The 19,950-nt window shown below is 40.2% G+C and overlaps 1 protein-coding gene across 3 annotated transcripts in view; it reads left to right on the top strand.

Annotated features, from left to right (window-relative positions):
- NAA16 (N(alpha)-acetyltransferase 16, NatA auxiliary subunit) overlaps positions 1-19,950 on the top strand; it is a 93,642-nt gene that overhangs the window by 18,644 nt on the left and 55,048 nt on the right. For all 3 annotated transcript variants that reach the window (XM_030565919.1, XM_030565911.1, XM_030565928.1), the window contains 5 exons: positions 5,953-6,057; positions 11,158-11,315; positions 14,025-14,159; positions 16,080-16,233; positions 18,790-18,909. In XM_030565919.1, the coding sequence (XP_030421779.1) occupies positions 5,964-6,057; positions 11,158-11,315; positions 14,025-14,159; positions 16,080-16,233; positions 18,790-18,909 (661 nt within the window). In that variant the 5' untranslated portion in view covers positions 5,953-5,963. The remainder of the gene's footprint in view (positions 1-5,952; positions 6,058-11,157; positions 11,316-14,024; positions 14,160-16,079; positions 16,234-18,789; positions 18,910-19,950) is intronic.

Here is a 19,950-nt window from a genome sequence, read left to right as displayed (position 1 = left end):
ACAGATATTGAAGAGGAACTGTTACAGAAGGTAAGTCACTGGGTTTTTTTCCCCCAGCCTGTGGTCCTTGAACCTAGAGGTTCACGGACTAAGACTTTGAAAGGTCTCTGCACCTCCATTTGAAATTTTTTTAGGTGTCTGCAAATGAAAAAAGATTGAAAACCGCTATTCTAGAGCAGTACAACTGTCTCCGTAGGTCATAAAGGTCTTCCAGCCAAGGTGGTTAAAATTTTTTTTAAAAAATATTTTTATTTAAATCAGATTTTTTGATAGGTTTTTTCCTCAGGAAGCATTTTATCTAAACTTTATAGTTAAATGATATCTCATCATGGAATAGGGATTATAAATTCTGATTCTGTAGTATCAGATGATATATTCATGTAATGTTTAAGGAAAGTTTTTTGTAAATGAGTTTCAATAGTTCATGGATTAGGGATCCAATCTTATAGGGTTCCAGAGGCTTCTGTATAGATTTAGGTTAATCTTTCTATCTACCCAATGGGACACAGTGCTCAGTCTAGAAGATACCATCAGAGGTGCTTAGTTTTGCAGTTCTCAACCTGTGGATTTGTGTCTTCAGATAACATGCTTGTTAACAGCAAAAATGTTTTTAAATAAATAATATATTGAGGTGAGAAATAACTGACCTCAACCCTATTGTCCCTCCGTAAATTTGTGTACAAAGTCAATCCTTTACCTCTCTCTAAAAGTATAAAGTTTCAAAAAGTTCAGTAAATAGAAGATTATTGGGGGCGGAATAAATTTGGACAAGGAGAAGTCTGGAGATAAATGTGAGAAGGGAGGGACAGGCAGTAGAAACAAAAGTGAAACTGTTTGAGCAGCATATTCCAGAAGTCTTGAGGTCTGTTTGAGTGTAGCCTTCATTGATTTGAGATCTACCATACCATTTTCTCACTAGAAGGGAAAACCTATAATTGCAGCAGGCCATAAGAGAGACCCAGTTTGGGAATAAAAATCATTCAAGAAATATGGTTTGCTGATGATGTTTTAAGGAGAGTCACACCAGGGAACTAGTGGAAATGACTTAAGCACTTAGATTCAGAAACTGTTGAAGTGATGATCTCACTTTTAACAGCAGTAGCTTCTTTTGCTGGTGTAGAAAGAATATTTTCTTCCTTTGTTCATAATCTGGAAAAGAAAAACAAGCTTCCCTACTTTTTTCAGGTCCCAAATGATTTCTCAATTTGGAATGAATTAGCCCAAACAGGAAAATGAAGGTGAAGATGACTGAATGAGCTGCAGAAGCCAGTATTTTAAGTTTCTCATGTTGACCTAGCTGACAGTTTATTTTAATTTTTGTTTTTTAAAAACAAATTGGTTAAGTATTTTAGTTAAACAATTTTGACAGAAACAAACCTGATTTTAAAAAAGTGAATGTTTAACTAAATTAAAAAATTCATATATTTGTCTTGTTAAAATGTCATGTTTGTTGTTGAAGAAAAATCCAGAATACATAACGTTGTTGTTTTAGTTTAAATAAAACAATTTAATTGTCTGTCTGGTGATGTTCTTCTCCTAATACAGCCTAGCAAGAAAATCCGCCGATAATGATTAACCTGTTGAATTGGCGATAGTTCACCTCCCAACGACTTCATAAATATCTGCTTCGGTTACCTTTTGGCAAATGAAATAACCAAACAATTATGCATTTTCTGATATAGCCGCAAAACTAATCTGAAAAGTTTTCTAAATAAATCACTTAAAAAATGTATAGTATGTACCTTCTAAAAATGAAACCTCCATTTCTTTCTTAGTTGTGAAGAATATATATTAAGGTTATAACAACCAACAGGAATGCACTTTTATGTAGAAATCCATGATTAAATTGAGTCTTCCTGACTAATGAGTTAAATCACGTTTTAAATGAAATCTACCCTGCTTCCAGCTTCTGATCCCATGGTTTAATCATAAGACTGTTCTTCTTGCCTTAATTATCTAGAGCATAAATACATTACTATAACCTCTTGTAAAAATTGCTTCAGATCACTTAATCTTAACTGCATCAAAGCAAGTCAAATGTTGTCTTGTTTGCTTGGAGAAGGACAAATAGAAAATACAAAGCAGCCAGGAATCAAATCTCTTCTGTAATGCTGCACTGAGCACTGTTAAGCTTCTGCCCTGATCTAAACTAGTCTCAGTGCACTGATTAACTTGCTAATTAAATGCAAAGCATCTTGCATCTGTATCACTTGTCACCTGTGACAGTCCAGAGTAATGAGCAGCTATGTCACCCTTGCCCTGCAGGCTCGTGCTGAGTGTGTGCAAGTGCAGCCTGTCAGTCACATGTTACATATTTATTTAGTACATGTTTTCTTGATTACATGCTGGCTCCCACCAGCTTTTGTTATACTGCAGGGTGATTTCAGCATACCCCCCGTCTTAGATTCCTACCCCCAAAATGTATGTGCTGTGCAGCCCAGCCCTCTCCTGGACAATACAAGCTGTAGCCTTGATCACCTTGATCGATCAGTCTTTCAGCCCTCATATAGATTGCGCCGATCACAACACATCTTCCATTCTTCTCACATCCTGGCCTTTCTTCTCCATGTGCGGCCATGTCTTTATACAATAAAATCTTCCCATCTCTTTGGAGGTCGGCTGAGTGGTCATTTCAGTTCCCGTGGGTACCACTCAGCAACAGCTGGAGTCCATCAATTGTCAGTGAGCCTCGCTATATGCCCGGCCCATCGCATTTTACTGTGCCTGCTCTCAGTGATGACATCCTGCACTCCACTGTATCTGATCACTTCCCTGGGGACTTGGTCATGTATTGAAATTTCCAGAATTCTTCTTTTCATTGCCATCTCTGTGACAGACAGTTGCTGCTTCTCTGTCAGCGCCTGTGTTTCATTGCCGTACAACATTGCTGGCAGTACTGTTGCGTTGAAGACGCTGGCGCGTGTTGCCTTGTTGGTGGCTTTTTTTTTTTGGTTTGTTAGGTTTTTTCCCTTTCTTTCTCTCTCTCCTCTTCTCCCTTCCCCCCACCCTTTGAGGAGATACTTGATAGAATTCTGTGCGTGCCAACCTGTTTTTTTTCTTCGAGAGTTCACCTTCCTGATTGTGGTGCATGATAATTTCTTGGCCCAAATGGACACATTGCTCAACTTCTTCTATTTGTTCTTTTTTGTTTGGACTTTTGGCAAGGTATCAGACTGCATAAATTTAGTTTTGGAGCGGTTAATTTTCAGTCCAACTTGACTGCTTTTTTTTTTTGGTTGAGTTCTCATGGCATTTTCTGTAGTTGAACAGTATTTTTGGCAATCAAGACAATATTGTCTGCAAATCTGATATGGTTTAACTGCCCTCCGTTGATGCTGATTCCACCCTTCAAATTCATCTACCTCATTACCATTTTGAGACAGGCTGTGAAGAGTTTTGGTGAAACCGTGTCTTGTTTCACATCTTTCTTAACTGGGATGTGAAGGGGAGTATCAAATAGTTATATCTATAGTGCAGTCAGAATTTGCATCCTTTAATAGTTTGATACAGTTTGTTGATGCCCTGCTCTGCAAGAGCTTCCCTTCGCTCTTTTCAGCCTTTCTTTCTCAGCTAATTTCACACATTGCCTCAACTTGTCAGTCAAGTTTTTTTATAATCTTTAAGACTCCAGTGTTCCTTGGAAATGTTCACTTTCAAGATTGCTTTGTCAAATATTTTTGGCCGCTGTTTCCGATTTTCTATTGTTAGCGCTTTCTTCTCCACCTTTCCGTTGAAGTTGAGATCTGCTCTGAGCAAGCAATGGTCACTACCGGCGTTAAATGGTGGTGCTACTGAGACGTCTTGTACAATGCGCCACTTATTGATCAGAATATAGTCAATCTCCTCCTTCGCACTGGGCACAATCCATGTCCACCTCTTCTTGGCTGCCTTCTTAAACCAGGTGTTACCAATGAATGTTTCTTTCGTCTCCGCCAGAGTTGCCAGTTGCTCTCCTCATGGATTTTGTTCGCTGATGCCATACCTTCCAATGAACTTTTCACCTTCTTTCCCTCTTGCAATTGAAATCTCCTATCACGATTGTATATGTGGATTTTTGAGCAAGGGTTTCCTTAAGCCCTTGATCGAATTCTTCCACATCATCTTTGCTTGTGCTTGTGGGAACATAGATCTGAATAATTTTGAGAGTGCTGTTCATGTTCAGGTGGTGGTGTAGCACTCTAATGTGCTATGACTTGAATTTGCAGGAGATGATTTTTTGAACACCATTCCTTATTGATGAAGCCGATTCTTCCAGTGGTTCTCGCGCCTTTTCCTTTTCCCAACACTTTTGTCTCTCCATTTCACTTCCATCTCCTTTCTTCGTCATATTTCGCAGAGACCCAGGATGTCACAGGCTATCCTTGCCTTCTCCATCAGGTGGTTGATTGAATTATCTCTCGTCAGTGTCCTGCAGTTATAGGTGCACACTGAGAGGCCAGTCTTTTTTCTGGCCTCTGAAATTAACAGCCTTTCATCGACCGAACTCCCCACTACTGTCATAAAACAGATCGAGGCGTACACAAGGAGTTGGGTCCCGTTTATTCATGTTGTTTTTGTCATTTTTTCATCCACTCGCTCGCTGTGCGGTCAGTGGTGTGTTTATGTCCTCAGCTTAGTTAGCACCTAATCTCAAGAAAGACAGCTGTCCTCTCCCTGGGTTGGTAGTCTGACACCTTAATGGCATGTTTGAACCTACTGAAGAAAACACTCCGCTATTCTTGCTGTCAGACAAGCCAGGGTCATTGCTGCGCCTCCTTGAGGCGTTGAATTAGGATTTTGCAGCAGTATGCAAGCTATATACTGTCTATTTATTTATTTAATAGAAATAATATACACACAGCTTGCCTCCACAATGGAGTTTCCCAGACCCTTCAGTTTAAACACACTGGATTAAATAAAACAATAGAACAGCAACCCCCCAAAATAGTGTTCCACAGCAAAGAGACAAATGGGAGAGCACCAAAGGGTAAAAAAAATCCCAACAGCAATCACTGGCAGAAGGAGCCTGAAATCAGTTCAATTACTTCCACTGCACTTAATGCTCTCTTTAGAGATTTTAAGTGAGTATAAGTAGTGAAGCATAATGGTTACAAGATAATGCTACTGATGCCTAACTTAACAAATTATGTTAAATTCAAAGCAAAGTTTTTACCACGTTTCCTGCAGTCTTAATGACCGAACTCTTTAGGTCAGGGCCCCTTCTCCAGTCCAGTGGTTGCTTCCTTTATTCCTTCAGATGCAATGAATTGATGACCAGAGAGAGAGGAAGGCGCCTGGGGGTGTTTGTCCCTCCATTTTATGGTTTCAGTCTTCTGCCCCCTTTGAAAAACATTTCCAGCTAGGTACCAGGAAAGAGACAATATCTGGGCATCGGTGTTCCCTGCTGCATTCTTCTCAACTATTTGAGCTTCCTTTGTTTTCCCTTCTAGCTTAATGACTGTTTACTGCTTAAATGCAAATTAAGCAGAATGCACATTGCTTGTTTAGGACAGACTTGTTTGGCATATGTTAATACAATAGATCCTCAGGGTCACTAACACCAGAGTGATGAACTGACCAGTGAGCTGCACACCTCATTTGGAACTGGAAGTATGCTTTTTGAAAGAACAGTCATAACATTTTGTTCATAATTATTATCATTTCAGAGCTATGAACCATCTCCATTCTTGCAGTGTTCATAACTGAGGTTCTACTGTAAGACCATACACTGAAATCTTAACTTCACATACAATGTTGCTACATATATTTTATCAGGACAGTATTGACCAGCAAATTGAGTTTTTTGTTTTGTTTTGTTTGTTTCAAATGATGCCTTAGAAGGCATACTTTTTATAAAGATAATTACAGTAGTGTGTAGATTGTGAATACAGAGTATATTCTGTCACAGTCACCATAAATGGTATGTGTACATTTTGATTTCTCACATTCACAAGTATAAAATCTTTTCTACAGAGACCTTGGCTATGAAAGGACTGACCTTGAACTGTTTAGGGAAGAAAGAAGAAGCATACGAATTTGTTCGTAAAGGACTTCGTAATGATGTAAAGAGTCATGTCTGTATCCTTTCTAATGGTATAACTTGATCTTTTTTATACTAGTTGTCTTTGTTTTGCACAAATAGTTCTTATGTTAGGTATCAGAGGTCATGGGGTTTTTTTGGTTTTTTTTTTTTTTTAAAACTGAAGTCCATAAAGTAGCCTTTTGGTACATATTTTCTTGATTTCTATAAAACAGACCTTATTTTATATTGTGAAAGAAAAGTAGTAGGAAATGTTTCCCCCATAAAAATTTGTCGTGTTTGCTTATGAAAAGGGAGAGAACTTGACGGCAAAACTTCTGATTCAGGTAGATGCAGTACACTGCAAAGCTGCCCTACTCTGTTTAAAAACAAACAAAATATCCTTTGCTGAATAAAATAAAAACAAGAGTTTTTTAAAATGTTTTTTTCCCACTTGGATACCTTCTCCCACTTTATTGTGGGTATTTCATTTTTAAATGTTTGCTGCAAATTGGAAGTTGTGCGTACAAAATCATCAGTGCATTCTTTTAGAGGGTCATTTGCTTGTATGGTACAAGAAATCAGGATTTAGTCAATTTTTCAGTGCTACGGCAAAAGTAGACCATACTATAAAATAGTGGTGGTTAGAATTTGACTAGATGGATGCATGTAACAATGAAACCTTGGGAGACAACTTTCTTCATGGTGAGCAAAATCTTTTTAAGTGCCATAGAGTTTTAAGAATACCAGCTATCTTCTGTTTTAGAGCTTGTCCACACAGATGTAGTGTATGGTAAGCTGGGATGTGACTGTATGGCGCACTAGCATGATGTGCAGTGAAAGTTCTGTAGTGTGTTTTCATGTACAGTGTAGAACTTTTTAGGGCCTTGCAGGTTACTTTTTAGTGAGCTGTATGTTCACACTCTGGCTTGACAGACACGAAGTCTGTATGTGGACAAGCTCTGCCTTGTTACAGCTTCTGCATTTATTTAGATCTTTTCAGTGCTCTATCTCAGGCTTTGATATAAACAAAAGTTGGTAACAAAACAAACCTAACCAAGCTTTTGTCCAAAGATTATTACATAAAAACCAGAAAATTGTCTACTCAAACCAATTTTTCCCCCTTCCCTGTCCTAAGGGAAATCCATTTTTCACTGAAATAGGGAAATGTTATCCATAGTCCCCATCAGTTGCACTGAATTTCTTCAGACAATCTCAATATTTTTATAAACTAAGACATAAGTCTTGTTTGGCTGGCACTGTATGCTACCTTTTTACCTATCCCTGCACTTTTCAACCTTCAAAGAATAAATAACAAATAGATTTGTCCTTTGTTCCACTAATTATTTGTTGTAGCATCAAATAAAAACATGTAATTAAAAAACTTTTCAGTTGTATTTCTTTCAGTATATACTTGCCATCCTGGAAATGAAATTGTATATCTATTTATATATAAAACTTCATTTCCAGATGTATAAAAACGAGTTGAAAAATTCTAACGGAGCTTTAGTGTATGTTTTCCCTCTCCCCACAGCTCACTTTGTTCAGAATTTTCATTCCTTGATCTTGCATTCCCAAGTCTACAAAGAGTTTTTGGTTCCTAAACACAGTGAGTTTAGATTGGGGTGAGAGCAGTAACAACCACATACACTGTTGGTTACTTGCCATCTTGCCTAACCACTATTGTTAATTTGAACCGACAGAAGTTTTTATTACAGGATGAGTTGCTCATAAGTTACTGCACTTCTCTAGCTTTTCTGCTCTTCAACCTACTCCATAAAAATCTTGCTTTTTGTATCCATTTCAATGAATTCCTCTCCTTGCCTTTCAATCACGTCTTTCATTTGTGTATTTCATGGACTTTGCTGCTTCAGTTTCCATTGCCTCAGGTGTGTCAGTAGGGCTTTGGTTCCTAAAAACTTTAGGGGAACTTCAGTTTCATTGCCTGGATTTTCTGTTAGGCATCAATGTTAGTTTTTTGCCTCTACGTCTTTATTTAGAACTTCAGAGGTCATCCACTGCTTCAGCCCCTCAGAAGGAAGAAAGCAGCTCTGTTCAGCAGAATTGCTTAATTCCAGCTGCTGGGGAGTCAAGGGAGCCAGGTAATGGCTATTACTTGAGCACGTGAGAGCTCTGTAGTTCTTCTATTGCAAATACATTGCTACTGCAGTAACTCTCTATGGCAAGATCTAACTCTTTTTTTCCTGGGTTTCTAGAAACTTAAATTGTCACCAATCCAAGAATCTAAGAGCCAGATCTGAGCGCGGCCTCAGCCATTGAACCCCAGACAGAGTAGGATTGTCATGTGCTTGTACTCTACCTTGGAGTAGCTTACTGAGAGCATGGCAGATGCCCCATATTGTTACCACAGTCTTAAGACAGTTGAATGGATTATCCCCAAGTCATCACTCGTTGAGTCCCCAATATCTCTCACTACTGTACAAAAAAACCAATGGTCATGACTAGGGTGAAGACTAGAATTATGAAAGTTACTGTGCACCAGAACCCTAAGATTTCCTGTTGGGCTTGATTTTAACAAAGGATTTACCAATCCATGTCTGAGTCTTTCATATTTCTGATTATCTGTTTGTTATGTTTTTCATGGCCAAGGAGCAGGGTAAGCACAATCAGATGCCCTTTTAGATAGGAGGTGCAGAAAGGGAACAGGCTGGCTCAGGAAGTGAAGGTTGCCTGGAGGTCTGCTTTCCTTGTGTTCTCCCAGGACCAGTGACAGCTTGAGGGAGGACCCATCCTTCATCAGAGAAATTCCTTGGAGTAGGGAAGGTCTTTCTCTGTAAGGCGAAGGGGATATTAAAGATATCTTGAATTCATGTGAGTCTAAGTCCTGGCTCTTGGGCTTATCTAGGGAGTGAAGAGAAAGGGTCCATTTAAAAGTCTGGTTTGTGTGTCAATAGCTGGTTTCAAGGAGATGCTATGTACTGCCCCTCCTCCACATGCACTGTTGAAGATTCCCTTGCCCATAGCAGCTGCCAAAAAGTCTCAAGCCCCCTTTCAGCAAAGGAGTATTTTGTTTTGTTTCCTTTGTTTTAAAGGGCAGTTTTGAAGGGTTATGGAATGTGTAGGTAGTTACATTAGTCTTCTGTGACTTCATTGCCTGAGGAAATGTAGGGAGATCCTTACTCCAGTTGCCCCATCACTTTGAGCATATGGGTCTCCCTGAACATTGTTCAGTCAGATTACAAAATACATTTTGTGTGCAAAAAAAGGGAAGGGATCCAGAAAGTTGCAGATCAGAAAAACATGAGAGCTCTTACCCGTTCTGGATCTTGCATCTAAATCAATATCTGGTCAGAAAAGTTGTAGATTTTTAGTCTGAGGACAAATGTCTCTTATCGAGAAGATGACATATTATGTGTTGAAACCACAGTGGTTCATGATAAACTGCTTAAAGCCCCATCTTGTTGCTAGCACACCTTTGGAGTACATTGAGTTGAATTTTGTGTAGAAGAGCTCTAATCATTCCGCTATGGCATACAAACCAAGACATCACCAGTCTTGCAGGTAGGATATTCAATGACTGTCTGGTCACAGCTTGTACTGTTATAAATCCTCGGTCTCATAGTATATCTATACAGTTTTTTGTCTGAGTCCGCTTGAGTGAATTTTGAAGTACCAGTAGAAGAAAGTAGTATAGGGGATTTCTGTCTCTGAACTGCTGCCAGGCCACAGAAGCCTGGAGATCCTGTCAACCATTGCCAATGGTTGGCAATGGTTGTAGAGGCGAAACGTGGTCCTGTGTGCACTAAGGACTTTAAGAGACCTGGTATCCCAAAAGATTGTCCATTTGAATCAGAACCATTTGGTTGTATCTGTCATAAATAGGAGGTATTAGATTGTACATCCTGTGTCAGGAAAGGTGGGAGTGGACTTTGTCTTATGTGATATGATGTTCCTGGTTGTCACATACTTGGCAGAACATTGCAGTCGCAGATTATATTGATCTGTGATAGAGCCTCACAGATGGTCTCTGAATTAAGGACTATTCTGGTAGAGAACATCAAAGGTGAATATATTTCCCACTTACATCATTGTAGTGACTTTTCATTGTAGAATGAGTGAGCTTCCAGTCTAATGTCTGACCTACTTTATGCCAGGTTAGCCAAGATTTGTGTCTGATTTGTGATAGAGTTCCACTTCTAAGAGTCTGTTCTGCCAGCAGTCTTCCAACACTTGTGTACTCATTCCAATGAGGTTGTTCTTAGTGTTCTTTATTTTATAGTTCTCTTAAGGTTCTGCTTGGAGCAGATTGCTTAGATTGCTCTGATTATAGTAAGAGGACCGTGTTGTGTATTTTCCCTGATTGTATGTTTTGCATTGTTATTATCTGGCCTAAAATTAGGCCATGTGGTGCTTATTCAATCTGATGCAGGGTGGCTCAACTCTGGGGTTTCCATTTTACTCAAAGCAGCCATGTGATCCTTGCGCAATACGTTTTACAAAGCGCTGTGTTGCTTGGATTCTTCTTTCGTGCAAGATTTCTTCGTTGAATAAACTTTTCCTCTCCCTTATTTAACACAGCGGTTACCAGACTAGTTAGATGATACTTTTAAGTCTTGATTTGATATGGTTATCTCTTATTTTTAGTGAAACTGTAACTTTAGGTCTGGGGTTATTAAATGGGGAGGGTCCTGAGCTGTCAGCTTTCACCCCAAGCTCCGCTTTGCCTCCAGCATTTATAATGGTGTTACATATATTATATTATTATTGTTTTTAATTTATAAGGGGGGGGGGTCCCACTCAGAGGCTTGCTATGTGAAAGGGGTCCCCAGTACATTAGTTTGAGAACCACTGCTTTAGGCTGTTTGACTCTTAGACTGTTACAATGTAATCTACCGCAGTTCTCTTGGAGTTAAAAAAAAAAAAAATCTCCTGTAGCCCTCCTTCAGAAGTACAAGACAGTGGCTTGCCCATCCTCAGCGTTCCAATTAAGGTTGTAAATACACATTAAATAACCCTGCTGACAATAAAGGAAGACAAGAAAATGTATAGCATAAAGATTAACAAGAGTAACCAAACCTAAATAGCATGGAAGATTCTGAGAGAGAGAATCTAGTTTCTTGGTCAGTACATAATACATAGACAATGTAATTACATTCAGAAAAATGTGAATGCCTGTCACTTTCCTTAACCTATATTAGGTTGGCATGTGTACGGACTCTTGCAGCGTTCTGATAAGAAATATGATGAAGCTATTAAATGTTATCGAAATGCTCTCAAATTAGATAAAGACAATCTACAGATCTTAAGAGATCTTTCATTGTTGCAGATCCAAATGAGAGATCTAGAAGGATACAGAGTAAGTGTTTTATTTAAATTTGTATGTTTTAAAACTACTAATTTTTAGATTTTGTTTCTAGTAAACTTAACTCAAAAGTAGCAAGTCATTTGAGCTGCTGTCTAGGAAAGACTGAGAACAGTGAAATACAGCAGTGGTGCATTTGATGTACTGAGTGCATATGGAGGATGCCAGCCATGCTACTATTACTCTGTATTAGCTGATCCGCAGAGCCATCTGTGCTTCTCATTTGCCAGACATAGTCTAAACTAATGTTCACCAATTCACTTGTGTGTATGAGTTTTTTTCTTAATACTGTGCACCCATTTCACACCTTACGTTTTCAAAGCCTTATAAGAACATGAACTGCTTACCTCAACTTGTGGATGATGCCTACCTTCTCACCCTCCACATTACACCCATTTTTAATGTATTTGAGGATTAATGGAATACTTTTTTAAGATGGCAGGTAGCCACTCATCCTTTGAATCCATCCTGGGCAGAGGAAGGATTTAGGGCTGTTTTCTTCTCTGTTCAGAAGAGCCCATTTTCACATAAGTACTAATGCTATCCTTGACTTCCCATGTGCTGATCCCAGGTCTTCTGAAACCTTCATTCATCACTAGGTCTGACTGCAAGATATATTAGGAAGCACTGTATATTAAAGGCAGCTGCTGCTGTGTTTCCTCCTCACTTCATAGAGCATAGAAGAAACTATTCAATATTGATCTTTAATACCAAGACCTTAGTTCATCTCATTATAAAAATTGCCAGAGGAAAGAGTGGAACTAGGTGGTGAGAAGGCCAAAGGAAGAAATGGGGAGATATGAAAATGAAAGCACTGTAATTTTATTTCAGAGAAATTGACAACTCTTCTTCGAGTGGTATCCCTATGGGTGCTCCACTGTCATGTGGTGGCAGCGCCCTCTGCGCCTCGGATCAGAGATCTTAATCAGCAATGTTCACCGGACCAAACGTGCACTTTCCCCCTCTCGCAGTGTGAGTAGGATGTATATGTAGCACTGTGCAGTATTACTGCTCCCCAGTTTCTTCTCTACTGCCTTTGAACTGGGACAGAATCCGCAGCAGAGCCACCACAGTGTAGTCACTATCTGGGAGAGGGACATGTTCCACAAAAGTGTTCTCACTGCCATGGCTTGACTGCTAGGGCCAGAAAAGACCAGGATGTTTGGTTGTGACTTCTTCTCATGGAGAAATCACTTAATCCAGCATCAACCCAGACCTGGACTCTTCCCCCGGGCAGCTTTCACCCTCGGCCAGGTCATCTGCCGATCACTGAAGTCCCATAAGAGAAAGTTTGTCCCTCTCTCACTCTGAGACGAAATGGGCTCCCTCCTCATAATCTGAGGCACAGCTTCCCCTCCCCCCATCCCCCAGAATACCTTCCCCTTTGCGGTCAGTTGCCTCAGTGTCCTCTGACAGGGCACATAACTCCGGGGCCCATCCAAGTACTTCTGGTACTAGCATGAAACATCTGTCTAAGGACCTTAACTGGGCAGACCTACAGCCCTCTGCACAGTCTCTCGGTTCTGGAGACCGAGACAGATTGACTTTGGGAGCTATGGCACCGACAAGACCATCGGCACCCATCGAGTTTTCAGCTCCACTTGCTGATTACTCCTGCATGTCTCCTTTGGGACCGAGTCATGCTCCAGTACTGATGATGCTCCTTTCTCCACCACAGGAATCCAGACGTCCTAAAGACCTGCTGGTATATGACATACCTGCGTCACCTCTGCTCAGACACAACCTCCCCCACACTTCCACTCTCCTCTCTGGACTCGGGACATTCCTCCCTTTCTCCTCCAAGGATGGCACCTCCCTTCCCCAGTGAATGCCCTCTCATTTGAATCCCACCCAATCTTCTACTTCTGCATATCCTCAATATGTGCATTCCACACCCAGACCCAACCCTGGTATGGACCAGAGTGGATGCAACCCCATGTTCTGCTTCCCCCACATTGGCTCTATTGGGATCCCTGGGCCATGTACACGGCACAGTTGAGGAAGCCTGTCATGGAGCAAAGCTGGAGACCTACATCTTTGCCTTCTCCATCAATCTCTTGCCCACCAGAGACCGAGCCTCCCTTGGAATGAGGTGAGGAAGAAGTTTCACCAACACTATATTTCTCCTCTTCTTCCCCTAATGAGGCTATCATTCCACCACCTACTACTGCTGATGACTTCAAACACTTCCAGGAATAATTCTACTGGATTACCTCCAGCCTTATTTCTTTTGGAAATTGAGAGGTTAAGACATGAACATGAGAACCTATTAGTTCCCACGCTCACGGGTCTCTTTTGCTCAGAAAAAGGGAAACTTTTATTTTATGTTCTTTAATTGTAGAAATCCAAATTCTTCTTTGGCATGCAGAGGCTAGGTAAAATGTTCCCAAGTGCCTATGTGACTTAGGAGCCTGTTTTATTTTCAGAAGCAACTTAGGCAATAGTGTCTTTTATCTTGATTTTAAAATAGATTTTAAGTTTTATGCCAGGAATGCTACCTTTAGTGTAAATCCCACTTTCTTATAACTCAAATGTAATACTGTTTATCGTTTACTTTGTTAGAATTGCATCTTGCTTTTTAAGAATGTCCAACTTTCAGTAATAATCAATATTAAAATACTAGTAGTGATACACTATCACAGTCATGATTCAGTGAGATATTTTGGAACATCTTCATTTGAGTAACTTTAATTTTTATTAAAGGAGACAAGGTATCAGCTGCTTCAGCTACGTCCAACACAACGGGCTTCATGGATTGGATATGCTATTGCATATCATTTGTTAAAAGATTATGATATGGCCTTAAAACTACTGGAAGAGTTTAGAAAAACTCAACAGGTAAGACATACTGATTCATAATAATGAATAATTCTCCTTAGAGAATCAGAATTTGAATAACTACAAATATTGAAGGGAGGAAATGGCTATTGTTTGTACAGTTTTGTTTTTCATTTAGCATCTTGGGACCTATTTCAGCAGATAATTGTGTTTATGGATCTTTCGCTCTTGGGGGGGATTCTGCACCAAAAAATTAAATTCTGCATATTTTATTTGTCAAAATAATGCAATATAATCACATCAGTTTCAATTGTTTTGGTAATTTATTTAAACTACAGTACAGAAAAAAGTCACAGTAGCTATTAAGCATTTCCTAAACACATGAAACATGACCTACAAGGGAAGATTGAAAAAATTGGGTTTGTTGAATCAGGAGAAGAAAAGACTTGGGAAAGGGGTGGTGGAACGTGGTGATAGTTTTCAAGTACGCAAATGGTTGTTATAAAGAGGAAGGTGATAAATTATTGTCCTTAACCACTGAGGAAAGGGCAAGAAGTAATGGCTTAAATTGCACTAAGAGAGTTTTAGGTTAGACATTAGGAAAAAACCTTCCTAATTGTAAGAATAGTAAAGCACTGGAACAAATTACCTGTGGTGCTTATGGAATCTGTCATTGGAGGTTTTTTAAGAGCAGGTTAGATAAATCTGTCAGAGATGGTCTACTTAGTCCTGCCTCAAGGCATGGGAGTGGACTAGCTGACCTATTGAGGTCCCTTCCAGTCTTACTTCTCTGATTTCTGTATTTACCTTTTAATTCCCCCTGCAGTTTGAACTGAAGACAACATTTTTCTTCCTGCCTTAAATGGTTGTATAGCTTTACTGAATGATGTTCAATAGTTGCTGTGTTCCACCTTTTAAGGTTCTTGCATTTCACTACTAGCTAATGAGGTTTGGGTACATAGTTTAAAAGCATTATGATCTCCCAGCATTAAAGGGGTCTGACTTGAACATACCTGCTGAAAGGGAATCTCTCTGACTTCGCAAGTGCTGCTGCTGCTGCTCCTGTGGGTGGATGACTGTTTGTTTCATTGTAGCTATAATCAATTTCCATGTATTCTGCAGTTGAGGTGGTAGTAGATCTCAAGGAGTTAGCCTGCCTGAGAATTTATAGAGCACAACGGATTCAATCTGCGTGGCAAAGAGTGGTGGGAGGAGAGGAGAAGGTGTGGATTTTTTGTTTTGTTTTTAAGGTAGGGGTCTATCAATTGATGGTCCATTTTGGTCAAGTTCACAGTCATGGGATTTTTAAAATGGTAAATTTCATTATTTCAGATATTTAAATCTGAAATTTCATGGTGGTATAACTTTAGGGGTCCTGATCTAACTGTGAAGGCAGAAGTGCAGAAGTAAAGGTGGCATGGTACAGTATTGCCACCCTTACTTCTGCACTGCTGCTGCTCTTTGCAGGGCACTGCCTTTAGAGCTGGATGCCTGGCCAGCAGCTGCTGCTCTCTGGCCACCCAGCTCTGAAGGCAGTGCAGAAATAAGGATGGCAATACCGCAACCCCCTGCAAGAACTTTGCAAAAAGACCACAACAACCCCACAACCTTCTTTTGGGTCAGTACCCCCAGTTTGAGAAACACTGGTCTCCCTTGAGAAATCTGTATAGTATAGGGAAAAAGTAAACATAAGACCAAATTTCACGGGGGAGACCAGGCTTCATGGTCCGTGACGCATTTTTCACAGCCATGAATTTGGTAGGCCCCTTCCTATACACTTTCTCTAGTGGTAGGCATCCAGTGACCAGCTTCAGTTGAACTCGTCTTAACTAAATATTTGTGAGTTTTACATTTTAAATACATCATGAGGTCTACATCTCAATGTCATCTGCTGACTGAATCTTAAAATGCCTTGTGTACGATTGTGCACAGCCTAGTTACAAGTGGTATGGTGCATGCTAATAAACCTGTCTTTTACAGATTCCTCCTCATAAAATAGATTATGAATATAGTGAACTGATCCTGTACCAGAACCAAGTGATGAGAGAAGCAGATCTATTTCAGGAGTCTTTAGAACATATAGAAACATATGAGAAGCAAATATGTGACAAGCTTGTTGTAGAAGAAATCAAAGGTAAATCTTTGTTTTTTCAACTTGCCCCAAACTATAAGTATCTACTGGCTTTTAAATATCATATCACCAAAATGAGGGTTATATGGAGACTTTAAATTATTTAATTTGTTTCATAGGTAAATTTATTAACATCAGATCTATAATTTGGCATTTTAAGCTTCTTTGACAAAGTGGAGTTTTAGTAGGGTGACATTACTTTGATATGGAATGGAAATAAATTTGGAATGAAATAGCATTCCTTATTATTAGAGGGCCATTCACAGAAATAGAGTAGATCTGAGACTGATCGGTACTCTGTGTACAGTAGGTCAAAACTAGTAACCCACTCATCTCTGCTTAGCCCTGCAAGCTAAGAAATGTAATGCCCTGTGTGTACAAAAATGTTGGTTTCCTGCTTGGAGCATCAGGTTGTGGTTTCTTTTTAAATGCATCAATGCCTTTTTGTATTATCATACAGTTTTTTCAAAAAATAAATATTTATTGTTCAGTTAAAATTCGTGCATTGGGGTTTTTTAAAAACTTGGACTGCTGAGGTTCTGAATATGTGCAACTATGTGACACAAACAGATTTCAGATATTCCTTAATTGACCTCTATGCTGGGAATCTCTTTTAGGGCAATGTGCCTGTATTGTCCGACTTATTGCAATAAGTGTAAAATAGAAGTATACTTCTGTGTAGCTTATAAATGTTTATAAAATATTTGGCAAGACATTTATCAAATTGCCCATATTAGTTGTGTCCAAATTGCCTTGAAAATATGTTCCCTGAGCTACGTCCTCCACAGTTTAAACCTCTGTGGTATTACTGATATGAATTGGGAGCACTTTGAGCATGCTGCAGCTGCTTTGCAGCAACCCCAGCAGCCACCTGCTGCCTCACTGGGAGGGGGGTGAAAGTAGTCCTGTCAAGGTTCCTTCCCCACTCTGAACTTTAGGGTACAGATGTGGGGGACCTGCATGAGAAGCTCTACGCTCAATTACCAGCTTAGATCTGGTCTGGCTGCCACCATTCACAAGCACTCCCTTCCTTGGGTAGCCTTGAAAAACTTCACCAGTTTCCTGGTGAACACAGATCCAAACCCCTTGGATCTTAAAACAAGGAGAAATTAACCATCCCCCTTCCTTTCTCCCACCATCTCCTGGTGGATCCAGATCCAACCCACTTGGATCTAAAAACAAGGAATGATCAATCAGGTATTAATAAATTCTTTTAATTAAAGATAAGAAAGGTAAAAGAAAACTCTCTGGGAGAGATTAGCATACCAGCTACTCACAGACAACAGATTCAAAACACAGAGGATGTTCCCCTGGGCAAAAAACTTAGTACACCAATGAAAATACCCAAATAACCATTTTGATTCTACCTCTAATTGCACAAGACAGGTTACAGAGAAATAAACATAAACCTATTTATTCATTTCTAAAACTTACTATTCTGATAAGAGGTTGGTTCCTTGATCTTTTTTACTCCGGCTGAAACTGAAAACTAACAAAGGAAAAAACCCTCCTTCCTTTTGAAACATCTTGTTCCCCCATTGGTGGTTCTGGTCAGGTGTCAGCTAGGCTAGATGAACTTCTTAACCCTTTACAGGTAAAAGAGACATTAACCCTTAACTATCTGTTTATGACAAGTCCTGACTGTTCTATTACCTGTTTCTCTACTTGATATGGGAATCCCAAGAACAGCAAGATAGGAGCTTGGGTGGCTGTGCCTGTCAAGGGGAGTACCTACAAAAAGATGAGTCCTTTACCAATAGCCAAGGTGTCTGCTCTAGCTTGTGCCAGCTGGTAATGGCTCCTTAGAGACCATCCATCAGCTGGAGATAGCCCCAGTGCAGCACACACTTCTCCTCCCTGCCCCTGAAACGTCCCTTGCACCAGGAACTATGGGGAAGCTGTAGGGAGCAAGCAGAGGATTTTGTGGGTGATTTTCACTCCTTTTTTGCCACTTGAGCTGTGGAATGGGGCATGTAATCTACCCCAAAGTATATGTTTTGTAGCCCCTTAACCTTCTTAAAAGAACCGGTTTGGTTCTCTCACTGAAAAGAGTGGACAACATTGGCATGAATACTGATATAAAATCCTATTGCAAGGTATGTCCAAAAAGAAGTAGAGTTGAGGTTTCTATGAGAACTTTAACTTTGAATTCTCTGAGTATGGGCCAGTAAATTTGTAAACTTAATGTTTCATCAGTGTTGCTTACATTGAATTTGAAATGCCTCATTTGGCTAGCTAATACAAATCCACTAATTCTGGTCTTTTTTTCATATCTGGATAAGTTAGTGTCATAAAGCCAAAAAAAGGCATCTGAACAAAAATAACCTTTATTTTTCAAAATTGCTTGAATGCTCACAAATATGATTGAAGTCATCGTGAGTTAGTTGCTCAATGGGATTTCTGGGTTGGAAAACATCCCTGAAAATCAGCCACTTTTATTTTGCTAGATGCTTAAATATGGCTTATAGGACTAGTGTTAAGTTCCCAATTTTGAAAATTTAGCCTCAAGCCATAAGTATACTTTCATTTAACTCACATTGTTTAACTGTATTGTTTTAGGAGAAATGTTGTTGAAGTTGGGAAGACTAAATGAAGCTGGTGAAATATACAAAGAATTAATTGATCGGAATGCAGAAAACTGGTATTATTATGAAGGCTTGGAAAAGGCCCTACAACCCAGTAAGTAATGCAGTGATGTACTTAATTTCCTCCTTTGTATTTAAACAATTGGTGTCTGATAGAATGTTACAATTTGAAATTGGAACATCACAATTCAGCTGAAAAATATTTGTGTGTCTTCTGAACTTGAACAATCTGTCAGATTTACTCATTTAGAAATTAATTGAAAACATCTGTGCATGTAGTACCAACACTCACTCTTTCTTTAAAGGTCAGAGTTAAAGCCTGCTGTTTGTTTCATGCTTGTTAGCCCAAGGAGAACTCTTCCCCTACGCACACGCTTCATAAACGGAGTTGTCATCACTAGCTGACTCGCACAGTAATTTGTTTGGATCAAGTTACAGGACTGCCACTTTCATAAAGCTATCAATTTGAGATGTCACTGGATAATAGCTTTTTAAAAAGGAACATAGTCTTTTTTTTTATTTAAACTCAAAGGCAGATGAAATATATTGCTTTAATTTCTCTTGGATAGGACCCTCTAAAGCCGAGATCTCAAACTCAGTTTACCTTAGGGCCAGTGCCAGTCCTCACATCCTTCCAGTGGGCCAGTGTCACTCATGGCCCCCCCAAAACTCCACCCCCAACCTGCCTAAGGCTCTGGGATGGAGTGTGTGTGGGGGAGGAGGTCTGGGGTAGGGAACTGGGGTGCAGCCTCTGGGAGGGAGTTTGAGTGCAGAAAGGATGAGAGGTTGGACTCTGGGAGGGAGTTTTGGTGGGGGAGAGAGCCTGGGGTGCAGGCTCTGAGATGGAGTTTGGGGGCGGGAGGGTCTGTGTGGAAAAGGGGTAGGGGTGCACGCTCTGGGAGGGGATTGAGGGTGTGGTGCTTATCTGGGGCTCCAAGGTGGGCAGGCCTCTGTGTGCTTCTGCCCCCAGGCACTGCCCCTGCAAAGCATTGGCCACGGGCACTTGGGGTGGGGGCAGTGCGTGAAGGCACAGCCCCGCCCTCAGGGAGGGGCCAGCAGCCACTGGAGCGAGCAGGCAGACACCACTCAGCTCCGCTGCACTGCTGAGGCCCCTGAGGGGAGAGCTCCCTGGGGC

The sequence above is a fragment of the Gopherus evgoodei genome, chromosome 1, assembly GCF_007399415.2.
Source record: "Gopherus evgoodei ecotype Sinaloan lineage chromosome 1, rGopEvg1_v1.p, whole genome shotgun sequence".
NCBI classification, from domain to species: Eukaryota; Metazoa; Chordata; order Testudines; family Testudinidae; genus Gopherus; species Gopherus evgoodei.
The sequence above is the reverse complement of the archived record's forward strand: the minus strand, read 5'-3'. Positions and strand labels throughout refer to the sequence as shown.